At 59.4% G+C, this 27356-nt stretch overlaps 1 protein-coding gene across 1 annotated transcript in view; it reads left to right on the forward strand.

Moving 5' to 3' along the window:
- Window positions 1-415: 415 nt before the first annotated feature.
- Window positions 416-27356, forward strand: part of NOS1AP (nitric oxide synthase 1 adaptor protein) — a 59891-nt gene continuing 32950 nt past the window's right edge. Inside the window, 2 exon segments of the mRNA XM_068164593.1 lie at window positions 416-600; window positions 14758-14829. Of these exon segments, the coding sequence (XP_068020694.1) occupies window positions 496-600; window positions 14758-14829 (177 nt within the window). The 5' untranslated portion in view covers window positions 416-495.

A 27356-nucleotide genomic window follows, 5' to 3' on the forward strand; every position in this document is an offset into this window, starting at 1 on the left:
ATTCGGATGGAGCTGGCAGCAGTGTCTGTGGCAGCCCAGAAGCAGAGATCTGTCTCCCGGGCCCCGCTCCCAACCCAGGGCTTGCGGTGTGTGTGTGCCGGGGGAGCAGCTCGGCGTTCGCGCTCCCGGGGCTCCGCTGGACCCCCACCCCCATAACCATTTGCGGGGGTGATTTTTCCCTCCCTCTCCCGGACCCCCTCCATTTCCCGAGCTCCGGTGGAGCCGGGCTGCAGACCCGGCACCGCGCACTAGGTGTCAGCGGAGCCTTCCCCTCCCTTTTATTGCTGCCCTGCCCCTCCCCGAAGGAAGAGGAGGGGGCCGCGCAGAGCCGCGCTCGTAGCCGCCCTTCTCCTGTCCCCTCCCCGCCCGTCCTCGGCGCTGCGCGGCGGCGCGTCCCCGCCCCGGGGCCGGCCGGTGCTAGGGGCGGAGGTTCGGCGCTCGGCGGCGGCGGTGCCGGGCGCGCTGCAGGGGCAGCCCGGCCGCCTCGGGGCCGCCATGCCCGCGAAGTCCAAGTACAACCTGGTGGACGACCGGCACGACCTCCGCATCCCCCTGCACAACGAGGACGCCTTCCAGCACGGCATCTGCTTCGAGGCCAAGGTGGGCAGCGGGCGAGGAGCGGGGGCCGGTGGGGAGTCCGCAGGTTCCCCGCCCGGCGCTTGCGCCCCCGATCCCCCCCGTTTTCCATCTCTCTTTTCGCACACCCTGGCATCTCCCCACTTTCCCCGGCAGCCTTTCCCCCTTGGTGTTGCTTGCTCTGCAGCTGAGTTTAGGGGAAAGAGTTGAGCGAGGCTTCCTGCCCATCCCGCAAGGATGTCGAAGGCGGTCAGATGGAGCAGGGTCGCTCTGCTGCTTCACTCCGCGTCCCAGCATCTCTCCTGGGGTCTGCGTGGTGTTGCTTGGGAATGCTGGCCCGGGAGAAGCCGGGACTGCGCGCATCTTGCCGGGAAAGAGCAGAGGGCTCTGGCTCTGCGTTTCTAGCCTCGTGGGAAATTTGGGAGTGCCGGTGTGGTGGGGGACGGGCAGCCGGTGGCTGCGGGGTGCCCTTGTACCCTGGTGCCCCCCGAATGGGATAAACGCATCGTGCGAGCGGGCGGAGGAGCTGCGTGCCATTCGCGGGGGAGGGCAGGAGGTCAGGGCTGCCAGCCCCAAAATAAAAGCTTGTGCTGTTTCTCCTTACATATATAGAACCATTCTCGCTGGCAAGTTTGGCAGGAAGCTCTCTTTGGGTTTGGTTTCTGTTTATTTATGGGTTTTTGCTGCTGGGACCTCTCAGTATCTCGCTGCACTCCGGCTGTGGCTTCCCAGAGACCGAGCGCTGGGCGATCTGGCAGCAGGCTGGGGGCAGCCTGGAGGTCGGGCTGCGCTGCCCAGCCCCGAGCAGGTAGCGCTGACTGGCAGCAGCTGGCCGTGAGATCGTTTGAAAGGGGGAAACATGACTGCATCCCCTGGGAGCAGCAAAGGAGCAGGGCTGTCCCACGCTGACCTGCGGAGCGCCCTGGTGTCAAGCAGTTGCGAGTGGCAGGCAGGCAGGCAGGCGTCTCTCCCACCCCGTTGTCCTCGGAGCACATCTGCTGGGGAGGGGGCAGCAATAAACCACAGATTTGGCATCTCGTGACATGAAGTGCCCCGACGGCAAGGCTGCAGCTTCTGGAGGGGGTCCAGGTGTTGTTTCCCCCTTTCCTCAGGGCCGGATGGGTTCCCCTGCAGAGGCCATTGCCTGCCCAGCGACAGGCACCGTGCTGCAGAGAGCGGAACAGCAGAGGAGTTGTTTACAGAGCAAACTTAAACCTGCTTTGCAACTGTTTGCTGGGAGAGACTGCTCCAGTTCGGCTGTGCAGCCTTTTGCTCCTGGATCATTTGAGCCAGTTGCTGTTCCACTGCCAGCACCAGCTCACCCCTCACCTGCGGGGAGGCTGCAGAGCTCCTGCCCTTCTAGATTCCGGGTGTCTCCTCCATGCCAGCTTTGGGTGGCTCAGCCTGGGGGGGCGAGGAGTGGGATGGTTGTCCTTCAGTCTGCTCGTGGCTCATCTCTTTCTTTTGCTGCTGGCCTGGCTGCACGAATGGAGTGGAGCACGTTAGCTCCTCTTTGTTAGCTCCTCTCTTTCTCTTGTTTGGTATCCTGTGGCAGGCGCTCCTGCCAAGCACAGGCTGTACAAAACCCCCAGCTTCCGAATCCGTGGGTGCCTCCAGCAGCCCCTAATGCCAGATGCCAAATGCAGATGGCTTAGGCAATTAACTCTGTCCTTTCATCAGATTGCTGGAGATTAATTAAATGCTTACACTCCTTTGGTTCCTTTTTACCCACGAGAATCCTGAGCGCTGAACCCTGCGTGGCTCTGGTTTCAGCACCCAGGGCCAGCCTCAGAACTGAGAGGCTCTGACTTGGAGTGGAGCTCTGGGGGAGATTAAAGAAGGAAAATGCTCATCTCAAGGGCTGGGACTTTTGAGGGTGTCAGGGAGGGACAGGACTGGGGGGCATGGAGCAAAACTAGAAGTGGGGAGATTGAGATTGGCTGTGAGGAAGAAGTTGTTGCCCAGGAGGGTGGTGAGAGCCTGGCACAGGTTGCCCAGGGAGGTGGTGGAAGCCTCCTGCCTGGAGGTGTTTGCAGCCAGGCTGGAGGTGGCTGTGAGCAACCTGCTGTGGTGTGAGGTGTCCCTGGCCATGGCAGGGGGTTGGAACTGGCTGAGCCTTGAGGTCCTTTCCAACCCTGACAGTTCTGACTTGCAGGCCTGTCTCCTAAAATCCCCTGGGATTGCTGATAGCACAGGCAGTGGGGTCCTGGTGTTGCAGCCCTCAGCAGCTGGATCAGTGCTCTCTGCTCTGGCAGCCTGGGATTCCTGAGAAGCCTGCCTGGGGCTCGCTGCAGGGGAGTGATGCAGCCTGGGTTGGTTTGTGCTGGTTGATTGTTTGAGTGCTTGGCTGTATTTTCACACTCGCAGCCAGGCTGGCTGCTGCTGTCTTAGACGGCACACGGGGTGGGTGCGGTGCGTGTCTCAGGTCGTCAGTAGCTGCTGGCATCCCTGCTGCTGTCCCCCTTGCCCCCCAAGCACTCCTGGCTTCCTGTGGTGGGTGGCCTGCAGACAGCCAGGGCTTAGGCCTTTGTCAAGGACAGAGCACTGCACCTCACTCTGAAGCAAGTGCTGCTGGCAAGGCATCACCAAGCCCAGCCCAGAGCCCTGCTCTGCAAGGCTCAGCCCTAAACCACAGCCCCAAGCACCACAGCCAAACCACCTTCAAACACCTCCAGCCTTGGGCACTCCACCACCTCCCTGGGCAGCACATTCCAGTCCCTGACCACTCTTGCCAGCAGAAAATTCTTCCTCCTGTCCACTCTGAACCTCCCCAGAGGCAGCTTGAGGCCATTCCCTCTGTTCTGTCACTAATGACCTGTGAGGAGAGACCAGCAGCAGCCTCTCCACAAGGTCCTTTCAGGGAGCTGCAGACAGCAGTGAGGTCTCCCTCAGCCTCCTCTGTTCCACACTAACCATCCCCAGCTCCTTCAGTCTCTCCTCAGCAGATTTATCTCCAGGCCCTTCCCAGCTTCCTTGCCCTGCTCTGCCCTGGCTCCAGCACCTCCACATCTCTCTTGGATTGAGCTGCCCAGAACTGGACACAGCACTCCAGGTGTGGGCTGAGCAGAGCTGAGTGCCAGGGGACAATCCCCTCCCTGCTCCTCTGGCCACAGCATTGCTGAGCCCAGCCAGGATGCCTTTGGCTTTCTTGGCCACCTGGGCACACTGCTGGCTCCTCCACTTCATCCCCATGAAGCCACTTGGCAGCCATATGCCCTGGCCCAGGGGCACCCAGCCTGAGCAGTGTCCTCAGAGGATTATGTTAATCCACTTTCTGGAGATCACTCCAATAGTTGGGATTTCCCACTCCATCTTTTCAGGAGCAGCAATGCATCTCACACTTGGGGATGTTTTTCACTGGGTGCCTCCAACCCCTCTGTGCCTCGGGTCAGGCTGCTGGGAATCGAAGCAGCTGGCTCCCAGGGTGTAGGCAGGGCATTTGTTTCCTTCTGAGTCTTGTGGTCTGGGCTTTTGGAGAAAATCAGCAGCCTGGCCTCTTGGGTTAGCTGAGGCTTTTGGCAGGAGAGCTGGGAGCTGCAGCGTGGTGCAGGGGGGAGGACAGAGATTCCCACTTGTGCAGTGATTTTTCTGGTTCAGTAAAGGAATATGTAGAGAGCAAAGACACCTCCTGTCCTCCTTCACCTCTCCACCCAGCACAGCTCCTCCAGTCAAGATGAGGAAGAAGGGGATGTGAGATTAGTCCTTATCTTCCCCAAGCCTTGGTGCTGCAGGACAAACCCCAAGAGGCAGCTTGTGCAACACCAGCCATTCAGGAGTCGTGACTCGGGCTGCTCCCACACCTCCAGAGAGATCAGCACATAGAGGGCACTGAGCAGGGTGGTAGAGCCTGTCCTTGGAGTGCCAGAGCCCCTGTCTGTCTGAGTGCAGGGGTGCTGGGTGCTGCTGGGCTGCTGCAGGGAAGCTATCCCTGTCTCCTGTCACTGCAACCATTGTAGGGAGCTTGCTGGGCTGGCCCTCCTCAAAATCATAGAATCACCAGGGCTGGAAGGGAGCTCAAGGCTCAGCCAGCTCCAACCCCCTGCCATGGCCAGGGACACCTCACACCACAGCAGGTTGCTCACAGCCACATCCAAGCCTGGCTGCAAACACCTCCAGGCAGGAGGCTTCCACCACCTCCCTGGGCAGCCTGTGCCAGGCTCTCACCACCCTCATGGGCAACAACTTCTTCCTCACAGCCAATCTCAATCTCCCCATTTCTAGTTCTGCTCCATCCCCCCCAGTCCTATCCCTCCCTGACACCCTCACAAGTCCCTCCCCAGCTTTCTTGCAGCCCCCTGCAGATCCTGGAAATCAGCAAGAAATTCCTCTTGCCCTGGAGATGTAGTCCAGAGCCAGGTCCCACTTAGCAAATAGCTCTCATTTGGAAACAGCTTCAGTCCTGAGTCATCTTAATCTGCTCCCAGAGGCTGCCCATGGAGGGGCAGCTGGGTGCAAGGACCTCAGAGCTGCCATGGGCTGGGCCGTGGCGTACTGGATCTCGGTGTTCCTGACAGCAGACCTGCTTGCAGCTGAAGGCAGGGCTGGAGGCTGGGCAGGGTTGCTGTTCTTCTGGGCAGCAGGTGATTTATTATTTTTGGGTGGTTGGGGTGGTGGTTGGGTTTTTTCCCCCCCCTCTTTCTTCAGGGATCTTGGCAAGCAGGCATTTTTCTCTCATGTTTGTCAGTGCTTTTCTCCGCTTCCGTGCGTGGGAAAGCGAAGTTGAACCGAGCATCTGCTGCTGGCTATGTTTGGAGATGGGGCATGAAGGGAACTTCAGTCTGATGCAGTATGTGCCTTCCTATGAACCCCTCCAGCTCCCCTGCCCACTGCCTTCCCCAGGCTGCAAGCCCTGGCGGTGCCTGCTGGCTCTTGCAAAGATGAATTGTTTATCAGGACAAGAATTACAGCCTGAGGGGAGCACCAAGCATGGGTGTTCCTGCTCCTTTGTGCACTCTTCTCTACCTTAGGGATCATACATAGAAGCATTTGAAGGGAGCCCCTCTTACAAGAAGGATCTGGATGTGCTGGAAGGTGTCCAGAGCAGGGCCAGGAGGAGGAGCAGAGGGCTGGAGCTGCTCTGCTGTGAGCACAGACTGAGGAAGTTGGGGTTGTGCAGGCTGGAGAGGAGAAGGCTCCCAGCAGACCTCATTGTGGCCTTCCAGGATCTGCAGGGGGCTGCAAGAAAGCTGGGGAGGGACTTGTGAGGGTGTCAGGGAGGGATAGGACTGGGGGGGATGGAGCAGAACTAGAAGTGGGGAGATTGAGATTGGCTGTGAGGAAGAAGTTGTTCCCCATGAGGGTGGTGAGAGCCTGGCACAGGTTGCCCAGGGAGGTGGTGGAAGCCTCCTGCCTGGAGGTGTTTGCAGCCAGGCTGGAGGTGGCTGTGAGCAACCTGCTGTGGTGTGAGGTGTCCCTGGCCATGGCAGGGGGCTGGAGCTGGCTGAGCCTTGAGCTCCCTTCCAGCCCTAACAATTTTCTGAGTTGGGTTGCAAGCAGCACTGATCTGGGGCTCCTCTGCTTCAGGCTCCCTTCCTAGGGAGGTTGGCTTTGCCACGGGGCTGTGGAGTCAGTGCAGACAGGTTGTGTGAAGCTCTGCCCCTCTTCAGCTGGCTGGGAGAGATTCAGCAGCGTTCTGTGGGGGCTGCTGGTACTGGCAGCCCTGCAGCACGGTGTGCAGTGTCGGGGCTGCTCAGCCCGGGGCAAAGCTGCAGCGGGACTGAGCTCAGGATTGCTTGCTCAAGGCTATAAATAACCTTCCCCAGTGCCACAAAAGTTCTGCCTGCAACAGTGGCATATTTCTGCTGTACTTGTGAAGTTGGTTCACAGGCTGCTTGGTGAAGCTCTTAGCAAAAAAAATCTCTCTGCCAGGGGGAGATTTGGCAAAGCTGCCTGTGCCCAGACTGCGGGGCCCAGCCGGGCGCTGCGGGCGCTCAGCAGATGCCGGAAGGTCCCCGGGAAGGCCTGGCAGGGATGGGATGCTTCCAGTCCTGCCTTCTGCATGCTGGAGGTGTTCTGCCCTTGTGCATCCTGGGCAGGAAGGCTGTAGCTGGGTGCAAAGGCAGGAGGCTCAGCCCCTGCCACAGGGGCAGCTGTGGGTGGCCAGGCTGGGTGGGGTACGGGATGGGGGCAGCCCTGCTCCGCCGGCATGGAAACGCTTCCCCTGTCCTGCTGTACCTGCTCCCTCCCTGCCCTGCCCTCTCTCCCTGCTCCAGGGCTGCATCCCACTGCAAAGGTATCTCTCCTTACCAAGTGAGCCATGTCCTGGCTGGTGAGAGAGGAGGGTGGGTGCTGAGCACATGGCTCTGGTGGGTGCCAGGGTCTTGTCTTGGGATCCTCAGAGGTCTGTGTCGGTGGTGCTTCAGCCCCTGCTCAGCTCCTGGGCAGGGCAAGTGCTTCCAGGAGCAGCAGGCAAGTGAGGGCTAATATCCCTGGGGTGTCAGCTTGGCCAGTGCTGCCTGGCCTGAGGTGTCCCTCTTTTATTGCCTGCTGACTGAGCTCTGGAGGAGTATCACAGTATCTCTGTATCACCAAGGTTGGAAGAGACCCCAAAGATCATCGAGTCCAAGCTGTCACCACAGACCTAGTCTGACGTGCTGTGTTAAACTCCCTGGCTCCTGGCCTGGGGGCACCCCTGTGTCCTCAGAGTGCAGAGCCCCACTAAGAGAGGACACTGGAAGTGCTTGAAAAGAGCCTGGATGAGGCAATCAACCAAGTTGATCAGATGGTGTTGGGTGAGAGGTTGGACTGGATGATCTCAAAGGTCTTTTCCAGCCTGGTCTATTCTGTAGGACTGAGCCCTCTGCCCCCACCTGCCAGGCTGAGGCTGGCAAGCCAGTGCCTTTTTCCACTGCAGTCAGCTGGCACCCTGGCTGCTCTGTACCCTTTGGCTGCTGAGCACACACCACTGCTGGCTGAGTAAACTTCCCCACGCTCTGGCCAGCGGGGCTGCGTGTTCCTGGGGTGCAGGGCAGAGCTGGGGCTGTGCCCGGGCAGAGGCCGTGCCTGGGCAAGTGCAGAGCAGGAGCCCTGGGCCAGCCAGAGCCCCAGGAGCTGGACTGCTCCCTGCTTTCCCTGAGGGTGGTGGCCTGAGAAGCCCTTATCAGGCAGGCTGCAGGCGGGCAGGGTGTTCCCCTGGCACTGGGGGAACTTGGGGTGCCTGGCTGGGGACTGCTGCCCAGGCACTTTGGCACTGGCCTGGTGGTGTAGCCATGTGGCACAGGGCCAATGTCTCAGTCCCCTGTGCGGCCTCAGGCTGTCCTGGACTCTTGGCAGCAGCTGAACATGAGCCTGCAGTGTGCCCAGGTGGCCAGGAAGGCCAAGGGCATCCTGGCCTGCAGCAGGAACAGTGTGGCCAGCAGGAGCAGGGAGCTCATCCTGCCCTGTGCTCAGCTCTGCTCAGGCCACACCTTGAGTCCTGTGTCCAGCTCTGAGCTCCTCAGGTTAGGAAAGAGGTTGAGCTGCTGGAAGGTGTCCAGAGAAGGGCAAGAAAGCTGGGGAGGGGTCTGGAGCACAGCCCTGGGAGGAGAGGCTGAGGGAGCTGGGGTTGCTTAGCCTGGAGAAGAGGAGGCTCAGGGGAGACCTTCTTGCTCTCTCCAACTCCCTGCAGGGAGGTTGTAGCCAGGTGGGGGTTGGTCTCTTCTCCCAGGCACCCAGCACCAGAACAAGAGGACACAGTCTCAAGCTGTGCCAGGGGAGGTTTAGGCTGGAGGTGAGGAAGAAATTCTTCCCAGCAAGAGAGAATGGCCATTGGGATGTGCTGCCCATGGAGGGGCTGGGGTCAGCATCCCTGGAGGTGTTTAAGAGCAGCCTGGGTGAGGCACTCAGTGCCATGGGCTGGTTGCTTAGTTGGGGTTGGGTGAGTGGTTGGACTTGGTGAGCTTGGAGGTCTCTTCCAACCAGGTTGATTCTGTGCCATGGTGGGACTCTGACATCCCCTATCTGATGCCTCCTACCTGGCTGCCAGTATCTCCAGTAACCCTTCCCCAGCCTGGGTACAGGAGTCCCTTCTCAGATGAGGCTCTCCTGGTCCTGGGGAGGCTGGGAGGCCCATGGGGTGATGCTCCACGGTGGGGCTGGTGCCCAGGTGTCTCCTCTGCAGAAGCAGTGGTTCCTCACCCGTGGCAAGCTGGCTACTCAGGGCAGCTTTTGAAGCTGGCAAGGTGGCAGCCAGCCAGCGAGGGCTGCCCTGTAAGCTGGGTATGATTCAACCCTGGCCTTTGCACGTGGGTTGGACTGGCAGAGCAGTGTTGTGCCTCCCTGGGCAGGCTGGCATCTCCTCTCTGGGCAGGCTTTTGCTGCCCACCACCCAGAAGGGATCTCAGCAGCAGCCCTTGGAATGCCTGCCCCTGCCAGGGGTGCAGTTGGCCTTTGGTTTTGCGGGAATCCCTGCCAGCTGCTGCCACAGAGAAAGCAGCTCCTCAAGGGAAGGGATTTCTGACAGAGCAGAGAGGGAGCAGTATTAAACAGCCTCACAGGCAGCCAAGAAGCTGGGTGACTTGTTCAGAGAGTGCTTTGGCAGAATGCTCTCCTGTCTGGGGCTGGGGTTTTATCAGCTGTCACCTGGGGAGAGCTGGCAGGTTCCTAAGCTGGGCAGGTCTCTGTAAGCCGTGGGCTGGAGGGTGCATCGTGTGAGCTGTCTGAGGGCTCCTGCCAGCAGTCACTGGGACACACAGGGGACCCTGCCTGAATGGGAGGGGTGCAGCAAGCAAGCTCTCCTCAGATGCTGAGGAGCCATGGGGACCCTGTCTGAATGGGAGGGTGCAGCAAGCCAGCCCTCTTCAGATGCTGAGGAGCCATGGGGACCCTGTCTGAATGGGAGGGTAGAGCAAGCAAGCTCTCCTCAGATGCTGAGGAGCCATGGGGACCCTGTCTGAATGGGAGGGCACAGCAAGCAAACTCTCTTCAGATGCTGAGGAGCCATGGGGACCCTGTCTGAATGGGAGGGCACAGCAAGCAAGCTCTCCTCAGATGCTGAGGAGCCATGGGGACCCTGTCTGAATGGGAGGGTGCAGCAAGACAGCCCTCTTCAGATGCTGAGGAGCCATGGGGACCCTGACTGAATGGGAGGGTGCAGCAAGCCAGCCCTCTTCAGATGCTGAGGAGCCCCATTGATGATAGCCTCCAAGCCCTGGGCATGGCAGGGAGAGAGGCTGCCCTGGGAAGGATGAATGGAATCCTGAGTCCCACACACGGGGATGGGGAGCAGCAGGGCGCTTGGGGGACCAAAAGCACCCTTCAGAATAGGTGCTTTGTGCTGCTGGATGGTAGAGGCTGTAGCTGTGGCTGCTTGCACAGCGAGGGCTGCCTTTGTGGGGCTGCCAGAGCTCCTGGTTGCAGGAGGGACCCCCTTGGCTGCCCATTCACTGCCGCACAGAGCGGGTGGCCTTCCTCCTCCTAATTGGGCCAGGGAGGAGGGGGCTGCCTGGAGCTGCCCTCACCCAGCCAGCTGTGCCCTTCATCTTCAGAGCACAGACTGGTGACCCCCTAATCCCTCCTGGCTCTTGGGTGCAAGTGGGGGGCTTCACCTCTGACGCCTCCCCCCCGGGAAGCTATGGCGGCAGCTCTCTGGGAGAGCTGTCCTGCACATGTCCATATGGTTTCCCCCTCAGTTCCCCGGGGGGCTTGGGCAGGGTGGGTTCTTTCATGGGTTTGTTGTCTTTGTCAGCTCTCTTTCACACAGCTTTATTTTCTTTTGCTTTTGTCCTGGCCACCAAAGTTTCCCCTCCCTGGGCTCAGCCCCAGCCCCTCCTTTGCCCGTGGGGTCAGCTCGCTGGCACGGGCACTGGCCCGGGGGAGCAGGGGAGCAGGGCACTGGCCCGGGGGAGCAGGGCCACCACCATGCCTGGCACTTTGGCTGGGGCACACAGATACTGAAGGACAGCAGAAGCCCTTGCCTGTGCTCTGGGATCTCAGGGGTCCCTGGGGCTTCTGCCTGGGGGACTGGAGAGCTGAGTCTCAGTGCTGGGAAGGGGCAAGGGGTTAGTCCTGCACCCTGAAGGCTGCAGCTGCTGTGCTGATCCCAGCCTGCCTTTGCCCCACACCTCCTCCCAAAATGAAAGTCAGTGCTAGGGGCTGGAGGGCTGGAGGAGAGCAAAGCAGGACTGGCCCTCGGTGTGCTTGTACCTGCAATCACTGCTAAGTACAGATGGTTGCTCAGCCCACCCCTCCTCTCCTCCCTTGGGCAGCAGCAGATCAGCCTCCAAGTCCACATTGTTGAGGAGATCTCACCACCCCGGGAAGGGTGCATCCCTCTGCAGTGCAGTTCCTGTGTATGGTTTCTTCCCCCAAGGCAAAAAGTAATCTAGGGAGGCTTTGTCCATCTGTTGAGTCTGGGGGAACAGGCAAAAAAATCACCAGCTAGCTGGATACCTGCCTGCAGGGCTGGGGAGAGGTGGGTGTGCTTGGAGCTGTGAGCACAGCAACTGTGTGAAGTGAGCCCACACCGGGGCTGGAGGTGCTGTGGGATCTGGGGGGGCATGGTCCTGTGGGAGGTGGGATGCAGCAGGAAGCTGTGGAGCTTGGGTTTGGTAGCAAAAGCAAATCCTGCAGCCTGTGTGACCTGAGCTCCTTGGTCTGGGAGGGGAACAGCTGACTAAAGGGGCACAGAACAAGGCCTTCCTACTGCTGCTGCAGTTTCCCAGGAGGGCCATCCAAGGAGCTGCTGCCCAGTGGGGTCTGGTTTCTCTTCCTTCACTTGCCTATAGAATCACAGAACTGTCAGGGTTGGGAAGGACCTCAAGGCTCAGCCAGTTCCAACCCCCTGCCATGGCCAGGGACACCTCACAGCACAGCAGGTTGCTCACAGCCACATCCAGCCTGGCTGCAAACACCTCCAGGCAGGAGGCTTCCACCACCTCCCTGGGCAGCCTGTGCCAGGCTCTCACCACCCTCCTGGGGAACAACTTCTTCCTCACAGCCAATCTCAATCTCCCCACTTCTAGTTCTGCTCCATCCCCCCCAGTCCTATCCCTCCCTGATACCCTCACAAGTCCCTCCCCAGCTTTCTTGCAGCCCCCTGCAGATCCTGGAAGGCCACAATGAGGTCTCCTGGGAGCCTTCTCCTCTCCAGCCTGCACAACCCCAACTCCTGGCGTGGGGATGCTTGGTGGGGGAATTGCTGTGCACCCAGCTGGATGTGTTCCTGTGCAACCTGTGCTGGGTTCTGTGGTCCTGCTCTGGCAGGGGGCTTAGACTTGATGATCTTTGAAGGTCCCTTCCAGCCCCTAACCTCCAGTGATCCAAGCTGCTTGCCTGGCAGGGGAAGATGGGGAAAGGTCTCTCCCTTAGGTGCTGCACGGTGACTGTGTACCCCGTGCTCCGGCTGCCCCTGCCCTCCTCCTTGTCTCCTGCTTTTTAGTGATGGCTTCCAGGCTTCATATAAGCCAAGGGAATGGATTGATGTCAAAGTCTCTCTCTCTTAGTCCAACCTGAACACCTGAAGGAGCAGACAGGCTCTGTTGTGACTGCACACTGAACCAAGATCTGCACTCTTGCTTCCGTCCGGCGCCTGGGGTCTGGGCAGTTAGTGCTGCCTCTGCCAGCAGCCTGCAGTGTGGCCTTTAATTCCTGGTTACATAAAGCTGCCCTGCCCCGTGGCAGCCTGCTCAGCACATGATGAACGTGCCAGCTGTTGGCTGTTTATTTTTATATCCTCTTTCTTGACATCTCCTCTCAGCACCCACTGCCCGGTGCCGGTCGCTGGATGCCTGCCTCCCTCTGCAGCCGGGGCAGCAGCCACGCGGCTGGGGGTGGCTGCACTGAGTGGGGGGCTCCTTGAGGTTGGGGTGCAAGCACAGAGGCTTAGCAAGGGGGGCTTTCCAGGACAGCACACACACACACACATGAAGCTCAGGTGTGGTCACCCAGCCCCTGTGCTCTGCCCTCAGTAGGGGTGGCAGCAGTGTCCCAGCAGAGAGGAGCCAGGTGAGTGAGATGTAACTCCTCTCTGCAGCCCCTGCTTGTACCCTCACCCCCACACACCTTCAGCCACTTAAGCACCCAAATTAGAGCTGCCACCTGGGAGCAGTGCCCTGGGTTCTGGTGGTGTCAGCAGAGCTTGTGGCCATGTTCCCAGCAGCACGTAGCCCTGCCGGGTTTGGTGCCCTTGTTGTGCCGCTGAGGGTTACGTCAGCGCCGGTGCTGGGCCGAAGCGTGGGAGCACAGGGGGCTGGTAAATAGCCTCAGAGAGCTTTTCTTCTAACTACATGGTTTTAACACTCAGCTTTGACTCTTCATTGCTTGTCTGTTTTCTGATCCTTCTTCTGAATCTGCCCTCTTCCATTTTATCTTCAAAAAGGTTTTTTGTTCGGCCGCTCTCCGTGCTGGGTCGCGGTGCCGCTGCCTTTGGTCCCCTCTGAATAGCAGAGCAGCTCCTTTATTCTGCAGGCTTGGCCTGGAGGCTCAGCACTGCTGCAAGAAAAAAAGCCCAGCCAAGGGGTTTTGGCAGGGCTGCCACTGAGCAGCAATGGGCCCAAGCACAGGACAGATTGCCCCAGCTATTTTCGGACTCTTCCGACATCCAGGTCTGTCATGGATGACTCAGTGCAGCCGAGGGGACGTTGGCTGGACCTGCATCCTTTGATTGTGGCAACAATGAGTGAGGCTTGCTGGCCTGGCTGCTGAAGTTAATGTCTTGTGAGAATAAAGGCTGCTGAAGCCTTGAAAGGCTGTGGGGAGGCAGCAGCTTGGCGGTGGGAGATGTGCTGAGGCCTCAGGTGGGGCAGGCTGGGTGCCACCCGCAGCAGGTTCAGGCTGTGCCGGGAGCACTTCCCACAGGGCTTGGAGAGAAGGTGGTGGAATGCAAACAAACTACCACTGGATGTCAAAAGGGAAAGTGATCATAGAATCAACAGGGTGGGAAAAGACCTCAGAGATCATCAAGTCCAAGCTGTCACCCAGCACCTCCTGACAACTCAACCATGGCTCCAAGTGCCACATCCAAGCCTTTCTTGAACCCCTCCAGGGATGGGGACTCCACCTCCTCCCTGGGCAGCACATCCCAAGGGCCAATCTCTCTTGCTGGGAAGAATTTCCTCCTCACTTCCAGCCTAAACATCTCCTGGCACAGCTTGAGACTGTGTCCTCTTGTTCTGGTGCTGGGTGCCTGGGAGAAGAGACCAACCCCCACCTGGCTACAGCCTCCCTTCAGGGAGCTGCAGAGAGCAAGAAGGTCTCCCCTGAGCCTCCTCTTCTGCAGGCTAAGCAACCCCAGCTCCCTCAGCCTCTCCTCACAGGGCTTGTGAGGTCTGAACAATCTCCTTGGGCAGGTATCTAATTTCAAGTGAGTGTTGTGCACTAACTCACTCTCTTTCTGCTCCCCCTGCTCTGGCAGATGCCAGCTTTGGCTTCTGTCTGCTCTGCTGACCTTGGCTGCATTCCTGCTTTGTGGCTAAGTGCTGGCAGCAGCTCTCTGCTCTTGTCCCATGTACAGGGGCAGGGGGAAGCCATTGCTAACCCCCAGGTTTTTGTCCAGGGGGTTCTCTTCTGCTTATAAAGTGTAAATCCTTTGTCTATTTTGCCCATCCTCACTGCATGCCATAGTTTAGGTTGTAGTTTTGCTTGTAAATAGAGCTTCACTTGCCTCCCAGCTGAGCTGCTCTGGAGGTTGGATGTTGGGAGGGAATCTCAATGAGGATAACAAGAGGGCTGGAGCTGCTCTGCTGTGAGCACAGACTGAGGGAGTTGGGGTTGTGCAGGCTGGAGAGGAGAAGGCTCCCAGGAGACCTCATTGTGGCCTTGCAGGATCTGCAGGGGGCTGCAAGGAAGCTGGGGAGGGACTTGTGAGGGTGTCAGGGAGTGAAGGACCGGGGGGGATGGAGCAGAACTAGAAATGGGGAGATTGAGATTGGCTGTGAGGAAGAAGTTGTTGCCCAGGAGGGTGGTGAGAGCCTGGCACAGGCTGCCCAGGGAGGTGGTGGAAGCCTCCTGCCTGGAGGTGTTTGCAGCCAGGCTGGAGGTGGCTGTGAGCAACCTGCTGTGGTGTGAGGTGTCCCTGCCCATGGCAGGGGGTTGGAGCTGGCTGAGCCTTGAGGTCCCTTCCAGCCCTGACAGCTCTGTGGTTCAACCCAGCACACCTCCTGTTCCTCAACAGTGGCCTTGGGATCCCTGCCGGGAGGTCATGGGGGGCCTGTGAGCTTTCCAGCACTGTCAGGACTTGACCAATCTTCTCTCTCTCCCCTGCAGTACATCGGGAGCCTGGATGTGCCCCGGCCCAACAGCAGGGTGGAGATCGTGACGGCCATGCGGCGGATCAGGGTGAGTGTGCCCAGGCTGCTCCTTCCCCCCGCGCCAGGGCAGCGAGGCCACCGCTCCTCCACCTCCTCCTCCACCCTCCTCTTGCATAAATCCTGTCCTGCAGGTTGTCTATTGGATATTATTCATCCTGGCCTGCAGCAGGAGCAGTGTGGCCAGCAGCAGCAGGGAGCTCATCCTGCCCTGTGCTCAGCAGTGCTCAGCACTGCTCAGGCCACACCTTGAGTCCTGTGTCCAGTTCTGGGCTCCTCAGGTTAGGAGAGAGGTTGAGCTGCTGGAAGGTGTCCAGAGAAGGGCAAGAAAGCTGGGGAGGGGTCTGGAGCACAGCCCTGGGAGGAGAGGCTGAGGGAGCTGGGGTTGCTTAGCCTGGAGAAGAGGAGGCTCAGGGGAGACCTTCTTGCTCTCTCCAACTCCCTGCAGGGAGGCTGGAGCCAGGAGGGGGTTGGTCTCTTCTCCCAGGCACCCAGCACCAGAACAAGAGGACACAGTCTCAAGCTGTGCCAGGGGAGGTTTGGGCTGGATGTTAGCAAGAAGTCCTTCCCAGACAGAGAGATTGGCCTTTGGGATGTGCTGCCCAGGGAGGGGCTGGGGTCAGCATCCCTGGAGGTGTTTAAGAGCAGCCTGGGTGAGGCACTGAGTGCCACGGACTGGTTGGTTAGCTGGGGTTGGCTGATTGGTTGGACTTGGTGAGCTTGGAGGTCTCTCCCAAGCTGGCTGATTCTGTGATTCCTTCCCCCTGACATCTCCATGTAAGCTGGGCTGGTGCCTGCTGGTGCCACACCACCAGGCTGGGAGCATGCCCAGCACTGCCTGTGCCCAGTGTTGCCTGGGCATCCCCTGTGCTGTGGCTGGGCATAGTTGCAGCCTGAGAGGTACCTCAGGACCATGTCTGTGCTTGTGCTGCTCTGAGGACAGACTGAGGGAGTTGGGGTTGTGCAGGCTGGAGAGGAGAAGGCTCCCAGGAGACCTCATTGTGGCCTTCCAGGATCTGCAGGGGGCTCCAGGAAAGCTGGGGAGGGACTTGTGAGGGTGTCAGGGAGGGATAGGACTGGGGGGGATGGAGCAAAACTAGAAATGGGGAGATTGAGATTGGCTGTGAGGAAGAAGTTGTTCCCCAGGAGGGTGGTGAGAGCCTGGCACAGGCTGCCCAGGGAGGTGGTGGAAGCCTCCTGCCTGGAGGTGTTTGCAGCCAGGCTGGATGTGGCTGTGAGCAACCTGCTGTGGTGTGAGGTGTCCCTGCCCATGGCAGGGGGTTGGAGCTGGCTGAGCCTTGAGCTCCCTTCCAGCCCTGGCAGCTCTGTGATTCTATGGCATGGAGCTGCTGGCACCAGGTGGAGGCTGCAGCCTGTCTGCGTCTTGGGGATTTCCTCTTGTGCCAGCCCCAACTCCAGTACCTGTGAGCTGCTTGTGGAGGAGCTGTGTCTGTGCTTTGCTGCTTGCCTGAGCCCTTCAGCTGTGTGAGGATCTGGGTGCTGCCTGGCTGGGGCAGCAGGTTAGTGCCTGGTAGCTGCCAATGTGCAAATTAAAGAGGTGAGTAAGGAGCCCTGGGCTGGGCAGCAGTCAGCTTGTTTAACAAGGAGCAGGTCAGGGGATGTCAGCTGGGGATGAAGTCATCTGGCTTCCCAAAATACTTCCAGTCAGGATGCAGGGTGCTCTCACCACAGAATGCTTGGCAGAGAGGCAGGAGATGAGCTTTTCCTCTGCTCTCCACTCTCACCTGCACAACTGGAAGCTGTTCAAGGCTGAGCTGGGAGGTGAGCAAGCCACAGGCCTGCTGAGGTCACTGTCCCTGGGCTTAAAGCAGCAGAAGCTTGGTTTACTGCTTGAGGCACAAAGCATCCCTTTGGGCAGTGGTTGGACCTTGCTCTGGCATCTGTGGCAGTGTGGCCACAGGCCCAGGTAATTTGGTCTGCCCCATGGGTCACAGGAGGGTTCTGCTCTGCCTTCCAGGGCTGGCTCCCTCCTGGAAACAGCACTGCAGGGAGCTGAGGATCCTCACAAGGGGCTGAGTAATGGATGAGCTGTCAGCCTGGTGGCCTCATGGGATCCAGCTCCTGCACAGGAGGTTCCACCTCAGCATGAGGAGGAACTGGGAGGCTCCCAGAGCCCTGGAGCAGGCTGCCCAGAGAGGTTGTGGAGTCTCCTTCCCTGGAGCCTTCCCAGCCCCCTCTGGATGTGTTCTGTGTGACCTGTGCTGGGTTCTGTGGCCCTGCTCTGGCAGGGGGGGGTTGGAGACTTGATGATCTCCAGAGGTCCCTTCCAACCCCTGACATCCTCTGATCCTGTGACTGAGCAGCCCTAGCCAGGCTTGGCTGTTGCCCTGCTCCTCTCTCAGCCTCCCCTGCAGGCTGCTGCTGTTGTCTGCTGCTTGCCAGAGGAGAGGAGGAGTGCCATCCCCCGGGGAGGGGAGTGCCAGAGCTCAAGGACAGAGATTGCAAGGCTCTGCTCTTTCAAGCTTTGGGGGCAAAACAGGTTGTGGACTTCTCCCAGCAGCTTTCCCACCTGCTGCCTTCTCCTCTCAGAGGTGGTTCATGTTGTGGCTGGGTGCACAGGTCGAGAAGTCCTCTTGTGAATTAGGTTTGCTGACCTCGGTTCCAGACAGAGCAGCAATCAAGAGCTGAGAGCCTGGCACAGGCTGCCCAGGGAGGTGGTGGAAGCCTCCTGCCTGGAGGTGTTTGCAGCCAGGCTGGAGGTGGCTGTGAGCAACCTGCTGTGGTGTGAGGTGTCCCTGGCCATGGCAGGGGGTTGGAGCTGGCTGAGCCTTGAGCTCCCTCCCAGCCCTCACAGTTCTGTGGTTCTCCACACAGCTCTCTTCCTTTGCTGCCTTTCAAGAGAAGGCTTCTGAAAGAATGCAGCTCCAGCCCCCAAATCTCCTGACTCCACATCCCTGTGGGAGGCTGGGCACAGCTTTGAGGGCTTAAATAAACCCTAGGGGGGAAATAACAGCAAACAAAACCCCAGAGCTTCCTTGATGACCTATATAGATACAAACTTTACCAGCCTCTGGGAAATCCAGAGATAAAACTCAAATGGCAGGGGAAGGAGACAAGTTAGGGTGAAATAATGGAGTAGTGTTTTGAAGTGTGGGGCAGGGGAGATGCAAGGCACTGAGAGGCCTTGAGCTTGCAGATCAGCTCTGCCAGAGAGGCTTTTAATGTCTGTTGCTTTGTCACAGGGTGCTGCTCCCAAGGAGGGTGCCAGGGTGCTTGGCTTGAGGGGGGGTTCACACTTGCACCCTTCCCTGTTCCCCCCTGCTTTGCACTGGCCCTGCAGCCAGAAGCAAGAGGTTGCTGCAGTGTTGGGAGGGCACTTGCTGGCTGGGTGCTGGAGGCTGGCTTGAGCTTGGCTGGAGGTCAGGGAGTGTTTGTCCTTCTGCAAGCAGGAGGGTGGTGATGGCCTCTGAGGGCTAAAGCAATCCCAGAACGCTGGCATGGGAAAGCCAGGGGAGGAATAAGCTCATTCAGACAGCATGCAGTGGCAGGCCTTCAGGTGCCAGCCTCAGTGGTCCTGGCTGTGCTGTGTGAGGCAGCTGCTGCCCCTGAGGTCCCTGTGGGCTTTGATGCAGTCCCTGGTCCAAGGGGAGGCTGCTGCGACCCAGGCTGAGCTGAGTTTAGCTGCTGCTGGGGGGAGGAGGGGGGACCCTTGCTGCTGGGGGAAGAAGGGGGGGACCCTTGCTGCTGGGGGGAGGAGGGGGGACCCTTGCTGCTGGGGGGAGGAGGGGGGACCCTTGCTGCTGGGGGGAGGAGGGGGAACCCTTGCTGCTGGGGGGAGGAGGGGGGACCCTTGCTGCTGGGGGGAGGAGGGGGGACCCTTGCTGCTGGGGGGAGGAGGGGGAACCCTTGCTTTTGGGGGGAGTTGGGGGGACCCTTGCTGCTGGGGGAAGAAGAGGGGCACCCTTGCTGCTGGGGGGAGGAGGGGGGACCCTTGCTGCTGGGGGGAGGAGGGGGAACCCTTGCTGCTGGGGGGAGGAGGGAGGACCCTTGCTGCTGGGGGGAGGAGGGGGAACCCTTGCTGTCCCCTCTGCTCCCTTGTCCCAGTGCTGCCTTAGTATCACAGTATCAGTCGGGGTTGGAAGGGACCACAGGGATCATCTCCCTGCTCACTGGGCTGTGCCTGTACCTAGTAAATGATGCCAACAGAGTGAGGAAGCATCCTGCCTGACAGCCTGGGACAGCATGGGGACAGTGCCCTGGCAGCCTCCACAACTGCCTGTGCTGGGCTGGGGGCAGGGGGGGACAGGCCAGCAGCAGCAGCTCTGGCAGCCAAGACTGGGAGGGTGAGCACCAGAGGCCTGGCTGCTCCTGGCTTCCTGTTTAGATGGAGACCTGACCCTTTGGGGGCAGAGAGGAGGACACAGCATAGCCAGCATTGCTGAGATTCCTGCTGTGGCTGGGCTCTGCCAGCCTGGGGCTGCTCTCCCAGGCGCACAGCAGAGCAGCAGCCCTGGGCAGAGTGTGCCTCCAGACTGAGGTGTGTGCTGCAGCCCAAAGCTGGGCCCTTTCTTGCATCTGGGTTGGGAGGAACCTTACACAGGAGTTGGGGTGCAAGGAAGGAATGCCTTCCCCTTCCACAGGCTGGACTTGGTGATCTCTGTGGTCTTTGCCAGGCTGTTTGACTCTGTGACTCCTCTCTCTCCTGCTGCAGGACTGGTGGTGGCATAGCCATCTGACTGTGCTGGCTGGGGGGGGAGTTCCTGTCCAGGATTTGGGAGAATTCCTGAGATTCTGGGGGCCGGGGGGGGGGGGGGCGGTGCCCAGCTGGCTGCCTGCTTGGCTTGCTGGGGACACAGCCCTGCCTTGCTCTGCATCTTGCTGCAGGTCTCTGGCCCTGAGAGCACTCAGTGGAATGGGACATGAGCCCTGCCAAGGATGCCTTTGGACAGCAATTTCCTGCAGCTTTCCTCCCAAGCCTACCTCTTGTGGGCTTCCTGCAGAGCACTGATGAGCACATCAGGCCAGGGCTGCTGCTCCTCTCCAGTGTCTGCTGGGACTGTGTTCATACAACAGCTTCTCCTCATCCTGGTCCCTGCTGGTTTGTGCCTGAAACTGCTGGGCCAGATCTGCCTTCAGATGGCCTCTTGACCCCTTCTGGCTGCAAGGGGTGAAACCCAATCCCCAAATCCAGATGGTGGCCTGGGAGCTCCTGAGCCCCAGAAAGCCCCAAGCTCAGCAGTGGTTGTTCAAGCTGCATCCAGCTTCTCCTGATGGTGTGAGCCTGGGGGGGACCTTCCTTGCCAAGGCTTTGCTAGGAGGCAGCAGCCCAGAAGCTTTCTGCTGTGAGCCAGCCACAGGCAAACCTTGAGCAGTGTGGCTGGCAGCTCATCAGAGTGGGCTGGGAAGGGTCCATCAGTTACTGGAGAGGGCTTTGTGGTGCTGGAGACTGAGAGCCCATCTGGTGCTACCTCCCAGCCACAAAGACCTTGAGCTCTTGAAGACTTCAGCTTAAAGTGCCTAAAGCCAGCTGCAAAACAGCCTTTTGTTCTTCCCCCCCTTCCTGCTTTTGTCCTCCCTTTTTCTTTTCCCCCTTCCTCCTTTTGGCCTCCCTTTTTTTCTTCCCCTTCCTCCTTTTGGCCTCCCTTTTTTTCCACCCCCTTCCTCCTTTTGGCCTCCCTTTTCCTTTTCCCCCTTCCTCCTTTTGGCCTCCCTTTTCCTTTCCCCCCTTCCTCCTTTTGGCCTCCCTTTTTTCCCCCCCTTCCTCCCTTTTCCCCCTTGCTGCCCTGTCAGCATGGCTGAGCAGGCAGGGCCCCTGCAGGGCAGGCCTCTCGGTGTGCTTTGGCTGCAGCCACGCTGTGGAGCCATGCAGCCCTCTCCCTCTGTGCTGCTGGGGTGTCTCAGTGCAGGCTGTGCTGCCTGGCTGGGGCTCCACGTGGTCCTTCCAGGGAATCTGGAGCCAGCCTATTCTCTCTTTTCATTGATGATTTTTTTGCACTACTTTGGCTTGCTGGCTGCAGCTTGAATCCCAGCCTGCCTTTGGTGCCAGGAAGGATGAGTTCCTAGATGGGCACCTCTCAAAGGCTGCCTCTCTGCAAGCCTGCTGCTGGGAAGCATCCAAGGGAGCTTTGCAGGCTGGAAGCAAGGAGGCCTGGCAAGCATCTCAGCATCCTGCTCTGCTCCACACCTCCTACTCTCTCAGGTACATTCTGGTTTTCGTGGGGCTTGTGTTGCTTCACAGAGCTGAGCTCTATTTTAGCAGCTTGGCAGGAGTGCTGAATTTCAAGGAGCTGCTTTGCAGCAGGATGAGGGCTTTGCTTCTTTGCATCCTCTGCGAGCCACAGGCACAGTCAGGCTGGTGTGAAAAGGGAATGGCTTTGGCCACTGAGTTGTGCTGTGCAGAGCACCTGCTGCAGATCTCAGCTCCTCTAATTAAAATGCCTCTGAGGGAGCCCTGCTCCTGCCAGGGTGAGATTTGAAAGGCATTAGGTCATGTACCAGGGCTGCCCCTTTTCATTTCTCTCTCTGCCTTCCATCATGCATGGCTCTCCCTGCCATAAATTGGAGCAGGGCTTGAAAGAGAGCTGGCCCTGCATGAGCCCTGCCTGGGTGGGGTGTGAGAACAGAATAGCACTGAGCAGGTTGGAGAACACCTCAGGGATCATCAAGTCCAAGCTGTCACCCAACACCTCCTGACAACTCAACCATGGCTCCAAGTGCCTCAGCCAGGCTCTTCCTAAACACCTCCAGGGATGAGGACTCCACAACCTCCCTGGGCAGCACATTCCCATGGCCAATCTCTCTGGGAAGATTTTCTTCCCAGCCCAAACCTCCCCTGGCACAGCTTGAGACTGTGTCCTCTTGTTCTGGTGCTGCTTGCCTGGGAGAAGAGACCAACCCCCACCTGGCTACAACCTCCCTTCAGGGAGTTGGAGAGAGCAAGAAGGTCTCCCCTGAGCCTCCTCTTCTCCAGGCTAAGCAACCCCAGCTCCCTCAGCCTCTCCTCCCAGGGCTGTGCTCCAGACCCCTCCCCAGCTTTGTTGCCCTTCCCTGGACGTGGGCAGAGCTGGCCAGGAGATGCTTAGGCTTTGGCTGCCTCAAGAGCAGAGCTTTGCTCTTTGCCAGGCCATGGCACTGGGTGTGAGGTGAATGATCCTGTGAGCTAATGGCCTGATGTGGTTATCTGAGGTGAACAGCATTAGGCTGTATTAGATCTGGGAGGAACCAAAGGGATGTCTGCAATGATTTAGGCTGGAGGTGAGGAGAGAGTTCTTCCCACAAAGAGGAATTGGCCACTGGGATGTGCTGCCCAGGGAGGTGGTGGAGTCCCCAGCCCTGCAGGTGATCATAAAAGGCTTGGATGTGGCCCTTGGAGCCATGGTTGAGTTGTCAGGAGGGGTTGGGTGAGAGCTTGGACTTGATGAGCTCTGAGGTCTTTTCCAGCCTGGTTGATTCTATGATCTCAGTTCCTCTTTCAGAGCTCTGACAGTTGCAGTAAGGAAAGGGTGCAGGCTGCTGGGCAGGTTCTCAGAGCCTCAGGAGCACTCTGGGTTGGAAAAGATCTTTCATGATGTTTCTCCTGGCACTGGAATTCCTACTCCAGTTCAGTGTTTCTGCCTACATGGCTGCATGAGATGGGTCAGGGCCTCCTCCCATGGTCAGTGTTTCATCAATAAGCTGAGCAAGACTGCTCCCAGGAGAGCTGGCCAAAGCCTGCTGGCTTTGCCCTCTCTTTTGACACCATGGCCAGGATGTGGTGAGTGCTTTCCAGCACAGCTCTTCAGGCTCCTGGCATCATTAAGTAGTGTGAGCTGTGCTTCCACCCTGGTGCAGTGCTCATGGGGCAAGATTGCAGGTTTGAGGAGGTAGATGAGCCCCTGGCAGAAGGCAGGCATCTGAGCTTGTGGGGAGGTGTGAAGTGTGAGCTGCTCCTGGGGACAGTGAGGTCTGAGCCCCAGAGGAGGCTGTGTGGGGATGGGGCTTTGGGCACTGCTTGCCAGAGGGAAGGAGCTCCCAGCAGACATGGGCAAGCACTGCCTTGGCTGGCTGGCTGCTGGGCTTGCTGGCTGCTGCAGTGCAGCAATGCCTGGGCTCAGCACAGTGGCACACCAGGAGGTGAGGGGTGAGCACCCCCTGGTAGCTGGCCTCATACCTTAGTCACCATAGGCTCCCTGCCCTTCTCTGCCAGGCCTGGGGAAGCAACACAGCCCTTGTGGCAAGGCTCCAGACTGTGGTGGGGAGGAGAGCTTGGTAGCAAGGAGTCCAGCCTGGGAAAGAGCAGTGGGTACCCAGCTGGACAGAGCTTGGTGGTGGAGCCAGCAAGGCTGAAGGAGAGCATAACCTAGGTCAGGGAGCATGCTTTGGGCAAGCCACTGAGCCAGGCAGGGGGCATGCTGGTGCATGGTCACCCTCACACCTCCTGCCTCTCTGAGAAGCTCAGCACTTCTGCTCTGGGCAAGTGTCCCACGGGCAGGCATTGCTCAGGGCCCTGGCAGGAGCACATCAACTGCTCCTGGGCCTGGCAGCACAAGCAGCAGTGCCTGTGGTGGGTGATGCTGGCCTGCAGCCAGGCAAATGGCTTGGAGGATGTTGGGAGCCAAGTAGGCAATGAGCCCAGGGCAGGGCTGTTGCTGCTGGCAGAGCTGGGAGGCAGCAGTGCCTTTGGGTGCCCTGTGTCAGGCTCTGCTCAGCTGCACCCTGGGACAGGACAAGGGGCAGTGGATGGAAACTCCAGCACAGGAGGTTCCAGCTCAGCATGAGGAGGAACTTCTGCCCTGGGAGGCTCCCAGAGCCCTGGAGCAGGCTGCCCAGAGAGGTTGTGGAGTCTCCTTCTCTGGAGCCTTCCCAGCCCCCTCTGGATGTGTTCTGTGTGACCTGTGCTGGGTTCTCTGCTCCTGCTCTGGCAGCGGGGGGGCGGGATTGGAGACTTGATGCTCTCCTGAGGTCCCTTCCACCCCCTGCCATCCTCTGATGCTGTGATGTCCCCATCACACAGCCTTGCCCTGTGCTGCCTTGGTTGGGCTTTCTTCCTTCTGGAGAGCCAGCAGCACCTCCCTGTGACTCACCTGGCTCCAGGGCTGGGGGCTTTCCCCCCCAGCACAGCAGTGAATCAGTGTCACCGTCTGAGCCACGGCAAGTAGCTGCTGGAGCCGGGGGGAGAGGGCAGGAGTCATTTCTGCCAGGCTCCCTGCAGGGGGGGAGCAGGGCAGAGCCTTCAGCACAGCTCCTTCCCAGCCCAAGGCTGTGTTCTGCCAGCTCCACACCCTCCCTAAATTCATGGCCACCACATGAAGGCTTTTGTCTGCCCCCCTTTGTGCTGCCTCCTCTTCCTCCTGCTTCACACTCGTTGCTGCTGGGCAGGCTCCCTGGGAACAGGTCTCAGCACTGCACTGGTGAGTTGTGTTCTCCCTCGGGCTCAGCAGAGCACATGCAGGGCTGTCAGTGCCCCTGGCTTCCTCTGGCCCCTTCCCTTGGGGCTCCCCATGATGCAGCCAGGGGTTTTGGTGGCACAGCCAGCCCAGCTCGCTGCCAGGGCTCAGCTGCACTCGAAGCAGGGGAATGTGGGGCTTCAACCCTTGCTTCCTGCAGGGACACAGCACTGCTGCAGCTCTGGCACTCATCATTCTGCCCTGCTGAGGCCACACCTGGAATACTGAGTCCAGTTCTGGGCCCCTCAGGTCAAGAAGGACCTCAGGCAACTGCTTGAGAGAGTCCAGTGCAGAGCCACAGCAGTGATGGAGGCAGTGGAAGATCTTCCTGATGGGGAGAGCCTGAGGGAGCTGAGGCTCTGTAGCCTAGAGAGGAGCCTGGGGGTGACCTCATTGCTGTTGCTAAAGCTGTGCAGGGACAGTGCCCAGAGGCTGGGGCCAGGCTCTGCTGGGGGATGCCCAATGCCAGCACAAGGGGCAGGGGTGGAAGCTGAGGCAGAGGAAGTGCCATGGGAACAGGAGGAAGAATTATTCCCCTGTGAGGGTGGCAGAGCCTGGAGCAGGCTGCCCAGGGGGGCTGTGGAGTCTCCCTCTGGGGAGAGATTCCAAACCCACCTGGCTGTGTTCCTGTGTGAGCTGCTCTGGGTGCCCTGCTCTGGCAGGGGCTTGGACTGGGTGAGCTCTGGAGGTCCCTCCCAGCCCCTGGCATCCTGTGATTCTGGGAAGCTGCTGGTGGTGCTGAGGTGGCTCTCCTGCCCTCCCTGTGCCTGCCCCAGCTTCCCCTTCCCTGCTGCCTAGGCAGGAGTGATTTGTTGCACACTCTGCCTTGCAGGCATGATTGGATTTAGCCTGGCTGTCAAGGGGGGAAGGTCTGCAGCTTGTTCTGGGAGATTTAGGGCGATGAGAGCGCTGGTAATTGCTGTTTCTGAGGCTTTGAAGAGGTTTTTACAGAAACCATCAGCCTTTGATAGCTCTCTGCTCCTTCTGCAAGGTGACAGCGCTGCCTGAGCCTCGGAGGTGCAGAAAGCTCTGCAGCAAGTGGTGCTGAAGACAAAGGGCTCTGCATGCTTTGCAGCCCCACCACTGCCTCAGCGTCAGCCCCTTCTGCTGCTAGCAGCTTGCTGGCAGTGCTAACCCTCTCCACCTCCCTGTTCACTTGAGAATAGATTCCCGATCACACCTAAGCAGCAGCTCCTGGTGGTACCTGAGAGGAGGCAATGGCTGTGGGAGGGCTGTGCTGAGCTGTGCTTCATGTCAGGGTCTGCAGCTCCTCCTGGCACTTCCCAGCACTTCCCTGCTTAACACAGGGGAGAGCTGGACCCATCCCCCTCTTCCAGTCCCCTCGAGTTTGTGTCCCCTCGCAGCCAGGGCACTGCTTTTGTGGGGAGGGTTTTCCCTTCTCATTTACTGCATCATGGAATTTTCCACTATCTTTTTGCCAAACAAAGGAGGGCTTTCACCAGCCTGCTGCCACCCTGGCAGCGTTTGCCTCTTGGGGTGGAGTGGGGGTCCCCCTGCTCCCGTGTGCCAGCTGCTGAAGTCAGTGTTGCGTGGAGCCGAGCGAGAGAGACACAGCAGCAGCTGTATCCTGGGCAGCCACCTCTTCAGCCAGGCTTGGGCATGTCCAGAGCTGGTACCTGGCTCCTGCTCTGTCACTAAGGGCAGAAATAACTCAGGAAAAGAGGAGCAAAGAGTGGGAAAAAGCCAAACCCAGCCCCAAACCTCAGCAGCGGTGAGGCAAGGGTTAAGCAATATTTAATAGCTGGTGTATGGATGAGAAACTGAGCTGCAGGGAGACCAAGTGACCTGCCAGAGTCTGTCTGAGGGAGCCACCCCTGTGCAGGGCACCAGGCTGAACTCCAATCCAGCCCAGCTGAAGCCAGCACTTCGGACCTGCTGCTCTTGTGGCTGATCCTCAGGAGCCAAGGAGCCAAGGCCTTGATGTGGCTCGCTGCAGCGCTCTCCTCCCCTGCCTCACTTCAGAAGAGAGGCAGAAACGTGGAGGTGCAGCCCTGCAAAGGGAGTGCCACCTGCCCCGCTTGCCTGTGCTGCTAAAATTGATCCTTGGTGGTTTGGGCTTGGAGCAGCAGCAGGAAGGTTTGCTCCAGGGGGTGCTGCGCGGCGGTGGCCGAGGGGGAAGAGCAAAGAGCGGCTTCAGAGCCCGCGGCAAGGTGAGGAGCATCCTGGTGAGGAGGATGCTGGTGAGGAGGAGCATCCTGGTGAGGAGGAGCATCCTGGTGAGGAGGAGCATCCTGGTGAGGAGGAGCATCCTGGTGAGGAGGAGCATCCTGGTGAGGAGGAGGATCCTGGTGAGGAGGAGGATCCTGGTGAGGAGCATCCTGGTGAGGAGGAGCATCCTGGTGAGGAGGAGGATCCTGGTGAGGAGGAGGATCCTGGTGAGGAGGAGGATCCTGGTGAGGAGGAGGATCCTGGTGAGGAGGAGCATCCTGGTGAGGAGGAGCATCCTGGTGAGGAGGAGCATCCTGGTGAGGAGGAGCATCCTGGTGAGGAGGAGCATCCTGGTGAGGAGCATCCTGGCGTGGAGCTGCGCGGCCCTGGGCGCCAGGAGGGCGGCTGTGTTACAGCACGTTCCCGGGGCACATGGGGCTGGAGGAAAGGCTCCCAGCTGCTGCAGAGGGGAGGCTGCACAAAGCCATTGTTGTGAGCCGCCCTGGGGAACGGAGCTGGGGTCATTAGGGAGCTGGAGGAGAGGATGTGCCTATTGTGGGGGCAGCAGGACGACAGGCGCAGCCCAGAAGGAGATAAAGGAGCTGTGCACTCTCCCAGACCCAGGGGAGAAGGGCTGTGGTGTGCAGAGCACAATGCAGGTCCTGCAAAGCTCCCTGCCTCCTCCTCCTCCTCCTCACCCCACGGGCAGGCTGCGCAGGGGCTGCCGCTTCTTGGCACGGCGCTGCGGGCACAGCCCCCGGCTGCTCCGGCGGCCCTGGGGTGACAGGCAGGGGGTGAAGTGCTTCCACTGAGCGAGAAAGAGGTCGCAGAAAGAGGTCTTGGCCTTTGGGATGTGCTGCCCAGGGAGGTGGTGGAGTCCCCATCCCTGGAGGTGTTCAAGAGGGGATTGGATGTGGCCCTTGGAGCCATGGTCTCGTTGTCAGGAGGTGCTGGGTGACAGCTTGGACTGGATGAGCTCTGAGGCCTTTTCCAGCCTTACTGA

This window comes from Melanerpes formicivorus, unplaced genomic scaffold, assembly GCF_026170545.1.
Source record: "Melanerpes formicivorus ecotype bairdi unplaced genomic scaffold, bMelFor1.0.p_v2 SCAF_81, whole genome shotgun sequence".
NCBI classification, from domain to species: Eukaryota; Metazoa; Chordata; class Aves; order Piciformes; family Picidae; genus Melanerpes; species Melanerpes formicivorus.